General features: G+C 36.0%; 1 protein-coding gene across 1 annotated transcript; it reads left to right on the top strand.

Annotated features, from left to right (window-relative positions):
- Nucleotides 1-964: 964 nt before the first annotated feature.
- On the top strand, nt 965-14619 carry LOC306849534 (sodium-dependent neutral amino acid transporter B(0)AT2-like). Its single transcript, XM_079384643.1, has 12 exons — nt 965-1267; nt 5529-5760; nt 5960-6117; nt 7093-7219; nt 8295-8470; nt 8785-8895; nt 8993-9234; nt 10441-10621; nt 10756-10957; nt 11039-11198; nt 11300-11462; nt 12560-14619. Exons 2-12 carry the CDS (start codon nt 5529-5531, stop codon nt 12887-12889), a joined length of 2082 nt encoding a protein of 693 aa, XP_079240769.1. The 5' UTR covers nt 965-1267; the 3' UTR covers nt 12890-14619.
- Nucleotides 14620-15345: the final 726 nt, after the last annotated feature.

Raw genomic sequence — 15345 nt, 5'->3', positions numbered from 1 at the left:
TTACCTAAAATGTGTAATGCAATGGATTACGTTACTAACTACATTTTTTGTAATGTAATTTGAAATCAGTAACGGATTACAATTTGTAAGTAATCTATCAAGCTCTGTCCATTTTTCACAACAATGCAAACCTGCATCTTTGTTTGCGACATCGTCCTCTCCTCGAATAATCAAGCAATATTCCCTAAACTTTTGTTTAACAAGAAAGTGCAAGAAACAACATAATGACACTGCATACAAGCTTCAAACTAAATTTCTTCTAATGGGCTTGTTTCTGGTCTCCAGATATCACACGCGACGCGAATGAATGCAAGTCAGAGGAACGCAGTGGCTGCAGAAAAACTGAACGAATCATTGAATGATTCAAAAGAATCGACTCACTTGGTTCAATTTGAAGAGCCAGCACTGTCAGCCTTTCACAATTTCATCCCAGACATGATATCTCCCGTCCCACAATAAGACAGAGTAATGCCCATATCCGTATAACTCTAAGGCATTTCAGTAAAGAACCATAGCAATAATAACACTGATAATGCTCAAAATGTAATAATTTTAGAAAGCCTCAGCCAAGTTAGGCAATGGCGCCCTCGCGTGTCAAAAAGTGCAATGGGCCTTCTTGGCAAGAATGAGTCGAGTCGATGTTATGTAACGCCTGTCGGAATGCGTCTTCTTAGAAGAACTAGCTACTTCACTTCTGCTCTTCTGCTTTAGATGTAGTATCTATGCGTACCCACAGACTTTCTATCAACGCATATGAACAACAATGTGCTCATTCAAAATATAAACAAGAGGTGTGGCGCGTGCATTACCATTCATAACTATCCACAGAAGCTCCCTAGATGGTATAATATCAGTTTAAGGGACTTTATACACTTACTGCTTTGTAGGTGTTTATATAGGTGGGTATTTTGATATTAAAGAGAATGCAGACCCCAAAAGGGGAGCTCCGCGTGTTCTGTAATGTGACACAAAGAGCTGTCAAGAAGGGGAGGGCACGTTACAACATAGGTAAAAAAGCTCATGAGTTGTTCTCCAATGACAGGGGTCTGGCGTTACATTTGCCTTTTACCAAAGTTGTACAGTCGGAGACTGGCCCTTCAACGTGGCGATCCCCCAGCCAACCCAAGAGCGGGGTAAAAATACTGCAGTGGGTCTGAACGACGGGACTTTTAGCTGAATCGATAAACACAAAGGCTTCCAGTCGAAGATTAGCGGTTTAAGCAAATCAACCTACTACAGGGCAACTCCCCCTGAAACGGGCTGCAAGGTAAGGGTCAAAGAACTGCTGCAAGTTTTCTCACCAGCTGCAAACGAGAACTTTTCGACTGAATTGCAACATGTGCATGTGTGGATATAGGAGTCGGATGTTCTTATTTTCTTACCAGGTTCTACCAACAAACGAGTAAGAAACTATCAAATTGTGTCCAGTTGCATTGGAGGCTTGGCATAAAAGTTTTAACTCAGTCACTGGTTTTGGTCTTTAATACATTACATCGGTTCTATGATCAATTCTGTTTAATTTACTCAGTATTTACTGTTTATTTACAGGCTGAAACAAAGAGTGTAAATGCATTGGTGGTGTGTGATATATTATATTCCTGGTTGGTTGGAATGGTATGTTCCTAAAATACCATCAGCTGCCAAATTTGCACTAAGCTGGTGATGTTGCAGTCAAAAATATACCTTGGGTATATTAATTTAAACTTCAAGTCAATATGTATGTTTACATAGCACAATAAAAGCAATAGAAGTTGACACAAAGTGCTGCACGATTTAGAAAATCATATAGAATATGTATACACATTTTCATATAAATATCAAATAATAAATTTTTACACGTTCAGAAACATTAATCAAAAATGAAGATTAATGGCCAGCTTTTGTTGCTGACAAAACATTTTGTTTTATCATAACATTGGACTTGTAGTTAGTTGTTGTAATACGTGAAGTTGTTTCTTATCTTTCTTACCCTGAAACACAAGTAATATTTTGCTTCTTTTAAGATGACAAATATAAACAGTGTTAGTTAGCACATGGACAGCGAGAGCAAAAGAGAGGGTGTCAGTTTCAGTATTTCAATCAGTGGTGTTGATACTGTCTACACGCATAGTCATATGTTCTCATGCAGTTGCATAAATCAAATGAAACTGGCACAGAAAAATAGCACAGCCAGTCAAATAACTGCTTGTGTGGGAAGGTCACTGGCACTTGTAGAAAAGCCACTCGGAGGATTAACAAAGAGGCAAAGAAAATCTGTTCACTTTCCCACAGGTTCAGTAGCATTTGTCTTTTTTTATTGTGCAATTGGCCGAGTAGTCGTGCCAAACAGCTAGACATGCAAGGGCACGGAGACAAGAGAGGGATGAGATGTTAACATTTCCCCTGTTGCGAGATCATCATAGAGACATCGGACACCTTGAAAACTTTCCACCTCACAAAGTCCGCTTGTCACTGACGCAGTGACACACCTCTCTGTCCTTCTCTCACATGCTCTCTCACTCTGTCTTTGCTATAGAGAGGGATTTGGACATCGGTATTTTTCCACTCTCACAGTGGAGAGCGCTTAGAGACCCAACACTATGTATGTTTTGCAAGACCCCTCTTTCTATTAAACATTTTATTGGACGGCCCCACTTTTTTAATGCAAGTAGACCACATTTTTATGTAGTAAGCTCATTCAGGGAATTGTTTAGTGAGATTTTACCAGATAATGTTTAGATTTTTTTATCATATGTAAAAAAAAAAAAAAAAAAAAACTTGTATTTTTGCAACTCATGAAGATAGCCTCAGATGCTGACATGGCATTAAAATACTAGATCCCCCAAAGCTGGTCCCTTCTTCAAACGGTGGGTAAATAGTGCTAGACCTGACTCTTTCTAGTCAACGTTTACCCATATAGCCTCTTTAGCTGTGAAACCGTATGCAGATGCATGACTTTGTTATGCCCCAGTTCAGGGGTTTTCAACCTTTTTAAACCCCTTTAATACCTGCAAATATTATGATCCCCTTTTATAAATATAGAGGCAACTATTTATATGCATACAGAACCATTTATACTTTGAAAAGCATTGAATTATAAAGACAAGTCTGTCATTTATCAAAATTATTGAAAAAATTTGGAAAATATATTTATTTACCCAACATTAGAGATTTTTTTCAATTAAAAATTCATTTTAGAATTTTTTTTTCTTTCTTGAATTTTTATTTGTTCATTGTTAATCATACAGGAAAAACACATACAATAACCAACACAGGCATTATTTATTACAATAAAACAAACAAAATTGTTAACAGATATGTACGTTGGAAGCCTGGAAACAATTTCTTTAATTTTCCAAATGCTTTGTATTGTACAGCACTTTTCATATTAAATAGTGTAATAGTGAAAATAGATCTTATGATGTAGAATAACTCACTTGACTAGAGGTTACATAAACATTTTACAGTTTATAGTACAGTATTTGAAGTGCTTTTCACTTTAAATTAGCCAAATAAATGAGTTACTATAACATTGTCAGTAAAATGTATTTGAATATAAATTATTAAACATTTTTTTATATTAGGCTATATAGAATTTTTTTTTTTTTTTTTTTTTTACAGCTGTTTAATTATGTCAGTGTTATACATTTATTTCCAAACATTAAGTAAGTTCCCCTCTGTCTAGACTCTGGAGCCTTAGCTTGGAAAGAAGCTACATCTCAAAGAGCTTTTTCATTTCTAACAGTTGGAAATAAACAGCAATTAACTGGCCTAAAGTTTCTTTTACAGTCCTGGTTGTGTTTCACAATCACAAGGAGGGCCTCTGTATGTTGATGAATCTCAGTTTTTGTAAAAATGAGTTTTGAACCAACAAGACTGATGCTGGAATTGTGTTCGCGTGCTATAGTTGTGGTTGCCTTCTGTTTACTTTTAAATATTTGGCCCGATCTGCATGCAAACATTTATTATTTGTAAATGTATTATTTGTCACCATTTTGAAATACACACTTCTATGGTTGTCATTCTCCTGTGTTCAGCTGAGCTCTTTATCTTCTCTGGAGAATGTCTGGATTATTTCTAAGATAAAGAGGTTTAGATGTACTGTACCGGTTAGTGACGAAGAAGGACTGAAAGAAAGTATAAATAAAACACAAATTATAAACTGATTTTATATTAATAAAATGTTTTTTTTTTTTAATGTTGAATAAAACAAGTACATGGACCTATACATAATATAAGGCAACTAATTAATTTAGCCTTTCTACACACTCTTCACTCTGGTTTTCTGCTCTCGGTGTTGTTCATTCTACACCATAATCTTCTGTTTACCTTGAAGTGAGAAGAAAAGTGATAGCTGGAGGGAAACAGGGAGATGGCAAGTTTGTCTTGACTTTTTGACTTTACTCACTCCAACTTACATAAAGAACACAATGAATCCTTTCACTTCTCTCCAGGGAAGAGGGAGAGAGTCCAAGACAAAATGAGAGAAGTAAATACAGTGAAGTGGAGAGATAGATAAAGAGAAATAGAGGGTTAGCGGTTCCCCATGGTTTTCTGGGAAACAGGAGTACTTGTACAAGAATGTGCCTTATGTACTGTGAACATCATGTTGAACATATTCTTTTCTCTTGTATGTCACTGTTTTAGACCTTGTTGACAATATAATTGCTGAGAACCTGAAAGAAACATTATAAAAATTAATCGCTTCACCATTTTTTCTATGGTGGTTAAAACAAGGAGCTATGCTGGAAGCAGTGTTGTTATTGGTAACTAAAACTATTAAAAATTGATTTCATTAATAGAAATAAAGCTGAAAAAAAAGATTAATAATGTAACAAAAATTGAAATGTAGCTAAAATAAGTAAGTTGAAGTAGTAAAATTGCTAAAGCTGAAATAAAATGAAAGATGCACTATATTGCCAAACCATATAATGATATTCTAGGGAATTGTGTGCTTCTAATAATATAGCAACAGTTTGGACAGGACCCTTTTCTATTCTAACAGTGCCTCTGTGTATAAGGCACGGTTCAAAAAGACATGATTGATTGAGTCAGCGTGGAAGAACTTGACTGGTCTGCAGAAAGCCAAGTCCTAATCTCATCTGAACACCTCTGGTGTGACTTTAAATGCAGACCTTGAGCCAAAAACTCATCACCAAACACCAATGACTTGTACATTAGAGTACTGTCATTTTAGACACGTCCAAAACTGTTGCAACAGAGATGGAAATACAAGTTTTAAATACATGAATTATGTTTCCATCTTTGTTGCCAGAGTTTTGTTAGTGCCTTTTTTTGTTCTAAAGAAGGGGGTGTCCCAACACTTTTGTCCTTACAGTGTCTATACAAGTCATTGGTGTTTGGTGATGAGTTTTTGGCTCAAGGTCTGCATATAAAGTCACACCAGAGATGTTCAGCTGGGATCAGGACTTGGCTTTCTACAGACCAGTCAAGTTCTATATTAAATATTAGTATATGAATCATACTAAAATAACACCGACTGGTTCATGTTCTCCAACATTTAGTGACAAATGTTGTGTCCTCTCTAGATGGAGAAGCCGCCATTGCCCAATGATGAGGATGGCAGAGTATTGGCTGAGATTCAATCAGACACGGCTCTGGTGGCGGCAGATGAAGAAGAGTCTGCAGGTGCTGATGGGCAAGAGGACGACAGGCCAGCGTGGGACAGTAAGCTGCAATACGTGCTCGCCCAGGTGGGCTTTAGCGTTGGCCTGGGCAATGTCTGGAGGTTCCCCTATCTCTGCCACCAAAATGGAGGAGGTGGGTACTATTGTTCATTACATATGTGTGTGAAATTGCATCTGTAGAAAAAACGAATCCAAGGCAATTCTATTTATTTTTTAACCCCACCAAAGAACATCGTCTGGGATCACTAAACGGAGGTCCTTTCAGCAAGTAGCGCTCCAAGATATTTTCCTTGAATTGTTTGTTAACATAATCAAACACTCTCTGTCTTCAGGTGCATTTATGTTACTGTATGTGATGCTGTTGCTCATTATCGGGGTTCCTCTGTTCTTCATGGAGCTGGCCGCTGGGCAGAGCATCCGTCAGGGCAGCATCGGGGTCTGGAAGCACATCTCACCTCGCCTCGCCGGCATCGGTTACTCCAGCTGCATGGTAAAACACTCTCTATATGAGAATAACTAATATCTGGAATCTGAGAGTGCAAAAAAAGCTAAATATTGAGAAGATTAAGTTTTGATATATTTACGGTAGGAAATTTGCAAAATATCTTCATGGAACATGATCTTTACTTAATGTCCTAATGATATGGCATAAAAGAAAAATGGATAATTTTGACCCATACAATGTATTTTTGGCTATTGCTACAAATATACCCCAGCGAGTTAAGACTCGTCTTGTGGTCCAGGGTCACACACACACACACACGTATATATATATAGTAGACATTATAACATTATAACAAAGATAGACAAAAAAATAGTGTGTTGACATTTTTTCAGAGATATTATTGGTGAGTTTATATTTAAAACAAGCTGAAAGGTATAATGTTTCGTCTGGTGGTTACATGACATGGGATTCTTTTAACTTGATTTATGGGCTTCAGCTTCTGTAAAACCCTAGATTAGTTGCAACAGGAAATGTGTCTGTGTACTGGCAAAAAGGCCACAAATATTTTGTGGCTGCTTATGCAATAAAATTAGAAAATGTAGAGAAAATATTTGTGTCATGCTGGGTGGAATTGTCAAAACAGAAGTGTCAGTTTTATTCTGATGCAGCTTTAAAGAACGCAGCCAGATTTAGCTTACTGTTGTGAGAAGTGTTTCTAAAATAGCTACAATATATACATACATGTTAAGATAAATTCTGTGTTTGTATGTGAGGAGTGGGAGTGTTTCCTCTCTGTATGAGAATATAAGGGGATTTCCTGTGTGCTTTTGTATATGTGTGCTACCATATGGCACAAGTTCCACAATGTTGGTATCTTACACGATATTTGAGGTTATCTACGTTTGTCTTTCGGTAACAGAACCAGTAAAGATAAAGACAATGACTATTATCTGACTTTTCTGGTTGATGTAAAATGTGACATCTACACAGGCGTTTTCCTGCTGCTCTTGTTTTTCTCAGGTTTGTTTCTTCGTGGCCCTGTACTATAATGTGATCATTGCCTGGTCTCTGTTCTATATGGGGAATTCATTCCAGTATCCATTGCCATGGGAACAGTGCCCTATAGATATGATCTCAAACCAGACAGGTATGTTGCCCACAAACATATAATCACTTGAAATGGCATTTTTTGAGTAATTTTGTAGTCGTATACACATAAAATGAGTAGTTTCTTACCATATTACTATTCAAAAGTTTGAAGTCAGAGAGTTTTTTTTTTTTAATTAAATAAATTAATACTTTCAGCATGGATGCTGATAAAAGAGCTGATAAAATGTTAAACTGTAACTTGAATGCAATGTAAGTCCCTTTGGATAAAAGCGTCTGCTAAATGCATAAATGTAAATGTAAATGGATGCATTAAATTGATCAAAAGTGACCGTAAAGATATATAATACAAAAATTGTTAAATTAATACTGTTCCTTTGAAATTGTAAGTAATATGGTTTTTCACAAAAGTTTAAAGCATTACTAACCACTGTTTTAAACACTGATAATAATAAGAAATGTTTCCTGAGCAGCAAATCCGCATATTTGAATGATTTCCAAAAAAAGGATCATGTGAAGTTTTTCAATCTCATTAAAATATATTAAAATAGAAAATAGTTATTTTAAATTCTATTGCACTGCTGTATTCTTGATCAAATAAATGTAGCTTTGGTGAGCATCATTTTAAATAAAAAACATTAAAAACCTTACTGATCCCAAACTCTTGAATAGTTGCATGCTATTTATATGTAGTTTTATTTTAAAGCATTATATCAGCAATAATGGTTTCCAAAACACAAAAATGAACAAACAAGCGAAAACTGTAAATAATAAATAAAAAATATTAATTGAAACGATTAAGGAAAATTAAATGCACGATATGTAGTAATGAAAACATCAAGTTTTTAAAATAACAGTAAAACCCTCTGCTTTAGGTCAAGGGTTCAATGGAAGCATACATTTCACTGTTGCCTAAGGCAAAGGCACAAATGAAAATCAGTTTTTCTATTTAAACGTAAAAAAAAATTGAATAGTGTTAGCAATCCACTAATGAGCACTCCACTAGTCACTTACTCACGTACATCCCTGATAATTATACTCTATGTATATTGCGTGACTTCGATATAAAGGGTTTTTGTACGGCTGTGTTGTAACACCTCATCTTCCTGTCTTAGTGAAGGAATGTGCAGCAAGCTCTCCTACCTCATATTTCTGGTTCAGAAAGGCTCTGGATATCTCAGACTCCATAGATCAGTCAGGAGAGTTTAACCCCATCATGACTGGTTGCCTGCTTGCAGCCTGGGCTATAGTGTGTCTCGCAATGATCAAGGGCATCAAGTCTTCTGCCAAGGTACAACATGCACACATATTTGTTTCTCTATCATAGTGGAGACTTTTCTTGTAAATCTATTGTTTGTTACTGAGCTAATGATATTTTCTATCCCCTAACCTCAGATAAACCTATTTACATTGTAAAAAAATAATAATTTTATCAAGCCATTTTCTTTTCAGTGTTGCTGTTTTGCTATTTTTGTGATGTTTTAGTATCCTTTAATGGACATTTGGTTCCCAGAGTATTCAAAATTGTTGCCAAAACTTGTAAATGAATGGAACAGATGAAATTAAAACATAAAAAGATAATGATCTGTCTCTTCTTTTCTTTAGGTGATGTATTTCTCTTCTGTGTTCCCTTACGCTGTGCTGATCTGTTTTCTAATCAGAGGGCTCATGTTGGACGGCGCTATAGAGGGCATCAAATATATGTTTTACCCTAAGGTGACAACAAGAGCTCACACTACTCTCATAAACTGCAATTAAAATGTATCTAAATGCGATTGTGTAATTGTAGTTTATTTCTCCCTGTCTATATTAGGTGGAGATTTGGGGGGAAGTGCAGGTGTGGCGTCAGGCTGCTACACAGGTGTTCTTTGCACTGGGTCTGGGTTACGGCTCTGTGATCGCTTACTCGTCCTACAACCCTGTGCATAACAACTGCCACCGGGATGCCATCATGGTCTCAGGCATAAACTTCATGACCTCAGTATTGGCCTCTTTGGTTGTCTTTGTGGTCCTTGGTTTCAGAGCCAAGAACATTGCTTTGGATTGTGTTGCAACGTAAGTGAGAATCTGTGTTCATTTTCCTCCTTTTTTGCTTGAAATGCAATTGTATTCGATCTGTCACCTTAATTTCTGAAAGTGTTATGAAAAGGACACGATCAGTAATATTTTTTAAATGTTTTTGAACAGTCTCACCAAAGCTCCATTTGAACAAAATCAGAGTAAAAACAGTAATATTGTGACATATTATTACAATTTAAAATAACTTTTTACATTTGAATATATTTAAAAATGTCATTTATTATTGTGATGCAAAGCTGAATTTTCAGCATCATTACTCCAGTCTTCAATGTCACATGATCTTATAAATAATTCTAATAAGTTGATTTGGTGCACAAGAAATGATCAATGTTGAAAACAGTTTTTGCTTATGAAAACTGTGCACATAAATTTTTTCCAAAATTTGTAGATGAAAAATTGGAAGTTTAAGAGCAGCATTTATATGAAATAAATATTTGTAACATTTTAAATGTCTTTACTGTAACTTTTGATTAATTTAATGCATCCTTGCTGAATAAAAGTATTAATTTCTTTAAAAAAAAGTACAAATCTTAACCTTTCGAACAGTAGCGTAATTTACATATCACAACGCTGTTCAAAAGTTTAAGATTTGTACGTTTTTTTTAAAGAAATTAATACTTTTATTCAGCAAGGATGCATCATTTGTCCCTTCAGATGTATTTACAGTGCCCTTTACTAATATTGGCACCCTTTTATTGAAATATTGGAAATTTTGAGCAAAGGCGGCTGTGAAAATAAACCTGCTTTGTTTATCTTTTTGATCTTTGATTAAAAAAATTAACTAAATTCTAACCTTTCATTAAAGGAAAACAATTGAAAGTGGGGGAAACTCACATTATGAAATAAATGTTTTTCTCCAATGCATTTTAGCCACAATTATTGGTACCCCTAGAAATTCTTCATAACATTTATTTCATAATGACATTTTCCCCCCACTTCCCATTGTTTTATTTCAATGATAGGCTAGAATTTTTTATTTTTTTTGGATGAAAGATCAAATGGATAAAAAGATGCAGATTTATTTTCACAGCCACCTTTGCTCATATTTACCAAAGGTGCCAATATTAGTGGAGGGCACTGTATATACAACAGAATCCAGATAATAGTTTTTATCTGTTCCTAAAAACGATTTCATAATTTCTTTATATTGATATTACATGTAATGTTAATATCACTCTGTAGTAATGTGGCCAGGATGGAAGGAATGGCAACAACAGGTTCGACAGAGCATTGGTGGCCATGGTTCAACATTTCAGACCCCAAATCTGTGACTCTTCAAGACTACAGAGAATGGTACAGCCACTATGGTAGCCTTCTAGGGTCAAATATCACTGACTGTGACCTGGAGAGAGAAATGAGCAAGGTGGGATTCACAAATATGCATGTGCTTCAGTGCATATTCAATATCCAAATGTGTCTCACTATCATAATGAAATTGTTTCTGGTTGTGAGAGCCCATCTGTCCATCTGCGTTGTTCCTGTTTCTGTTTCTCTTAGGGTGTGGAGGGCACAGGTTTGGCGTTTATAGCATTTACAGAGGCGATGGCATTCTTTCCTGCAAGTCCATTTTGGTCGACTTTGTTCTTTCTCATGCTGCTGAATTTGGGCCTCTCCACCATGTTTGGCACCATGCAGGGGATTCTTACCCCACTCATGGACAACTTCCGAGTGCTGGGGCGCCACAAGACCATGTTGACGGGTACACACAAATAGACACGCTAATACTAAAGGATACTGTGCCGTGGCAGTAATTTGACTGTATCATTTGTATAATTTGCAGTGTGTAGCTGTTTCCTGGGCTTTTTCATTGGCCTGCTGTTCACTCAGAGAAGTGGCAACTATTTTGTGACCATGTTTGATGACTATTCTGCCACACTGCCACTGATCATCGTTGTGATTTTTGAAACCTTCAGCGTGGCGTGGGTTTATGGTGCTGATCGGTGAGATGATAGATTTCTAAGATGATTATCCTGGGGTTAACACGGTTTGTGTGAATGGCCGTGTGTAGTTTTTTTAAATCATTGTATTTGCTGTTCTCCAGTTTCTTGGATGATGTGGAGGTGATGCTGCACTGGCGCCCTCCGGTGATTTATCGCTATTTGTGGAAGTATGTGTGTCTGCTCGGCATGGTGGGACTGCTGGCTGCTAGTCTTCTCCGCATGGTCTTCAAACGGCCCACTTACACCGCTTGGAACCACACCACGGTATTATACACTCTCAAACAAGATGGACCATTATAAACTAACTTCCGTGTAAAAAAGAGTGTTGTAGACACCATTAAAGGCATAGTTCACCCAAAAATTTTAGTTCTGTCATTAATTACTCTCATGTCGTTCTAAACCTGTAAGACCTACGTTCATCTTCATAACACAAATTAAGATATTTTTGATTAAATGCAAGAGCTTTCTGACCTTGCATAGACAGACAAGGTCTTCCGGGTTTGGAACGACAAGAGGGTGAGTAATTAATGACAGAATTTTTATTTTTGGGTACACTAATCCTTTAAAGGGCCAAATAAAATCTGTCGTCATTTACTCACCTTCATGTTTTTGCAGACCTGTATGACTTAATATATTTTGAAAAAAGTATTTTTACACACAGCCTATGCTGCTGTTCAAAATGATGGGTTTTAATGTTTTTGTTATCTGAACAAAATACAGTAACTATTATTATTAGTATTACCATTAGCAATAGCTGTTTTCCATGTAAATGTTTTAAAATGTAATTTATTCCTGTGCTTCAAAGCTGAATTTTCAGCAGCCATTACTCCAGTCTTTAGAGTCACATGATCGTAATATGTTGATTTGCTGCTCAAGAAACATTTCTTCTTATTATAGGGTGACCATACGTGCCATTTTTCCCGGACGCATCCTGGCCAGGATTTCTATATTACCTAAAATATCTAGGATTTGGCTTTGTTTGCGTGTGCAGACCGATCTGTGTATGACATCAGTTCCTTATGTTTTTGAAATGCTATCGAGGTACTTTGAATCAAAGCGATACAGAAATCCTGGCCAGGACGAGGGCGGGAAAAATGGCACATGTGGTCACCCTATCTTATTATCAATGTTGAAAACAAAATGTTTTTGTGGAAACCTTGATACATTTTATTGTTCAGTGTTCTTTGATGAATAGAAACAATTTTATTAGTTTCTTTAAAAACATTGCATGTTGGTGTACAATGAAAGTCAAGGGGCTACAATGTTGTTTTGGACCCCATTGACTTTTATTGTATGAACAAAAATCTGATATTGCTACAGTTTATCTACCCAAGTGTGGTGACAGTATGTCTCTTTGTCAGGGATCTGAAACTAGCCTTGAGTATCCTGGATGGGCTCTAGTCATGCTCTCCATGCTAATCATCATAGCATCTCTCCCCGTGCCCATTGGCTACCTGCTCTCCTTCCTCAGAGGTGGACAGAGCCTACCAGTGGAGGAGGGTGAGATTGTGCCTCCAAGAGAGCGATACTCCAAATGCAATTCCACTGAGCCAGAGCCGAATGACCATCACTCCCCACTGGACGAAGACAGGATCCGGCCACGCTCCACCTTCCTTCCACTGGGTGCTGAACACTACAGGCTGCTTCCGCAACAGGAAGAGGGAGAGGAAGAGGAAGACACTGGGCTTTAAGGAAATGCAGGGGCAAAATTGAATTCAACAGGTGTTTGAGCAGAAAACGACAAGACTATTTATTGATCAGTATTGGAGTTTTTTTTTAATGGAGTGGAGGGAGGCGGACTCCAATTATTCTCATTATGCTAATGAAAATTCATGAAAAATAGTAGTCAATCAAGGCCCTATTTGAGAGGGATGCTTTTTGCAAGTGCACCAATCACTGAATTGCTTTGTTCTTGAATCCCTACATGTACATGGTGATGTGCTCTGTACCAAAAGTGCCTCTTAAAGGGACAGTTCACCCAAAAATTTTAATTTGCTGAAAATGTACTCACCCTTAGGCCACGCAACAGATTTGAAGTTTATATCATCTTCATGAATTTCTTTCTTCCAAACACACAGATTTTCACCTCACAAGACATGAATTGATGGACAGGAGTTGTGTGGATTATTGTGATGTTTTTATAAACAGTTTGAACTCTTATTCTGAAGGCACCAATTCACTGCAAATCCATTGATGAGCAAGTTATGTAATGCTAAATGCAAATTTTCATTTTTAGGTGAACTATTCCTTTAACAAATATGCACACTTAGAATTATTAATATCAAATTACAGCTTCTTCAAAGGACAGCATGATATTACACTCATGTCATACAGAATATAGCTGGTGGAGGCAGTTTTTAATAATATATCAGAATTATCAATGTTACTAGAGTACTAATATTTTTGTATACTTTTCTGCAAGGAAATGGTATTTAGAGGTTAAAAGTTTCTTTGAGTATGAAACTATTAGTCATTAACTTTATTAAGGAGCTAGTTTTAGCCTGGAAATTAATATCAAGAGAAAATTGTGTTATATATTATTAATAGAGTTACCTGAAAAGTCAACAGTTATGATTATTTATAGACAGTTAAATTATTTTCAGGTTTTCAGTGATAGTAAAATACTACAATATTTTTAGTAAAGCCACAGAAGATAGTATAAATGACAGATTGCACAAATACTGTATTAGGTTAAAGCTACTTTGTCAAAGAGAAAGCACAGCTCATGAGTGAGCATCACCCACCCACTCTGAATATCTACATGTATAAATTCATTTTCCGGTTTGTACAACCCCACTGGTACATGTAATGCAATGCAATTCAAGCCATGACTCCATAATGCCAAACTTTGACTGCACAGGAAGAAAAGGCTTTACATTCATAGTGCACAGTTTGCAGTGTCATTGAATTGTACTGTGATATCAGAAGAACAATGCAGAACAGTTAAAATAAATGACTGCTATGTGGATCCTCAGCTTGAATCAGGTGTGTGAACACAAATACTACAGATTGCAGATTCATTTCATGGTCCTTTGATGGTTATTAAGGGTGGAAAAGCTCAGCTTTTGGTCCGTCTCAGACCAGAAAGATTTTAGTCTACATTTTAGACTGATCAAGAGAGGATTTAGTCATTAGACTGAACATGAAAGCTTTTTTTTTTTTTTTAACGTTAATGCTGTTGATCATTCTTGGGTTTGTGTGTATACATTTTAGGGGGTGTTTGCATGTTTACTTCATTTGTGAGTATTCTTTTTATTCATTCACTTCTGTTGTAATATGACGGTACATACAGGATGGATACTATAAGGGTTTGTGTGTATGCGTGTAAAATACAAGATTTTGTAATTACCGTCACAATTTGTGCCATGCTGAAGAGTCACTGTATATAGTCTGTACCAAATAAAAAGTTCTTTGGTCATAGATGTGAGAGCATGTTTCTTTCATTAATATTTATTCTGTTTAGCATATGTTTTTTTCTGTCCTGTCATATGTATAAAACTGAAGATTATAAATTCACTTTTTTTCCTTTTTTTAATTCATATATTTGTACAAAACTGTACAAATTTTATAGTTTTCATAAATATTGTTCCAAAGGGGTATAATATGCTTCCACGTGTAATCTAACACCATCATCTGACATAAAACGGCATCAAAACTGTGTAACGTTATGGAATAAAATGTCGACCAGTGAAGAGGTAATAATGACTGTCAAGCTTTAGGGTGTTGATCGACTCCATCTATGTTTTAATTATCATTCTGAATCCAATTCATAGTCTTTTTCAGCTTTTTGTTCAAAATTTTGTTTTTTTATTTATGAGACTTACCCACATTCAGGTGTTGAAAAAAAGTATGCATGAAGCTAGAATAAAATGTGTTTGTTTACAAGCAGATACCCTGTTCTTTCTTTGTATGTTTTGTATGTTCAGATATTCATAACAAAATATATACAAATTAATACCTAAATAGGGACATAGTAGTATACTTAAAGCATGATGTAAAGAAAACTTACGAGTATACTTACAGTATAAAACTACTAAACTAGTGGTTTACTGAGACTATACTTCAAAGTGTACTAAAAATGCTACTACAAGTATTTAATTAGTAAACTATCAGTATACCTATAAGTTCACTTTTAGTATAGTTGCAG

This window comes from Barbus barbus (assembly GCF_936440315.1).
Source record: "Barbus barbus genome assembly, chromosome: 3".
NCBI classification, from domain to species: Eukaryota; Metazoa; Chordata; class Actinopteri; order Cypriniformes; family Cyprinidae; genus Barbus; species Barbus barbus.
Note: the sequence above shows the minus strand (reverse complement) of the source record. Positions and strands in the feature narration are given on the sequence as shown.

Bases quoted from the DNA above. Each gene is read 5' to 3' on its own strand.
- LOC306849534 (XM_079384643.1), top strand. From the start codon at position 5,529: ATGGAGAAGCCGCCATTGCCCAATGATGAGGATGGCAGAGTATTGGCT. The intron at 7,220-8,294 runs GTATGTTGCCCA...TTCCTGTCTTAG, and splicing joins TATGATCTCAAACCAGACAG to TGAAGGAATGTGCAGCAAGC. The intron at 11,463-12,559 runs GTATTATACACT...TCTCTTTGTCAG, and splicing joins CCGCTTGGAACCACACCACG to GGATCTGAAACTAGCCTTGA.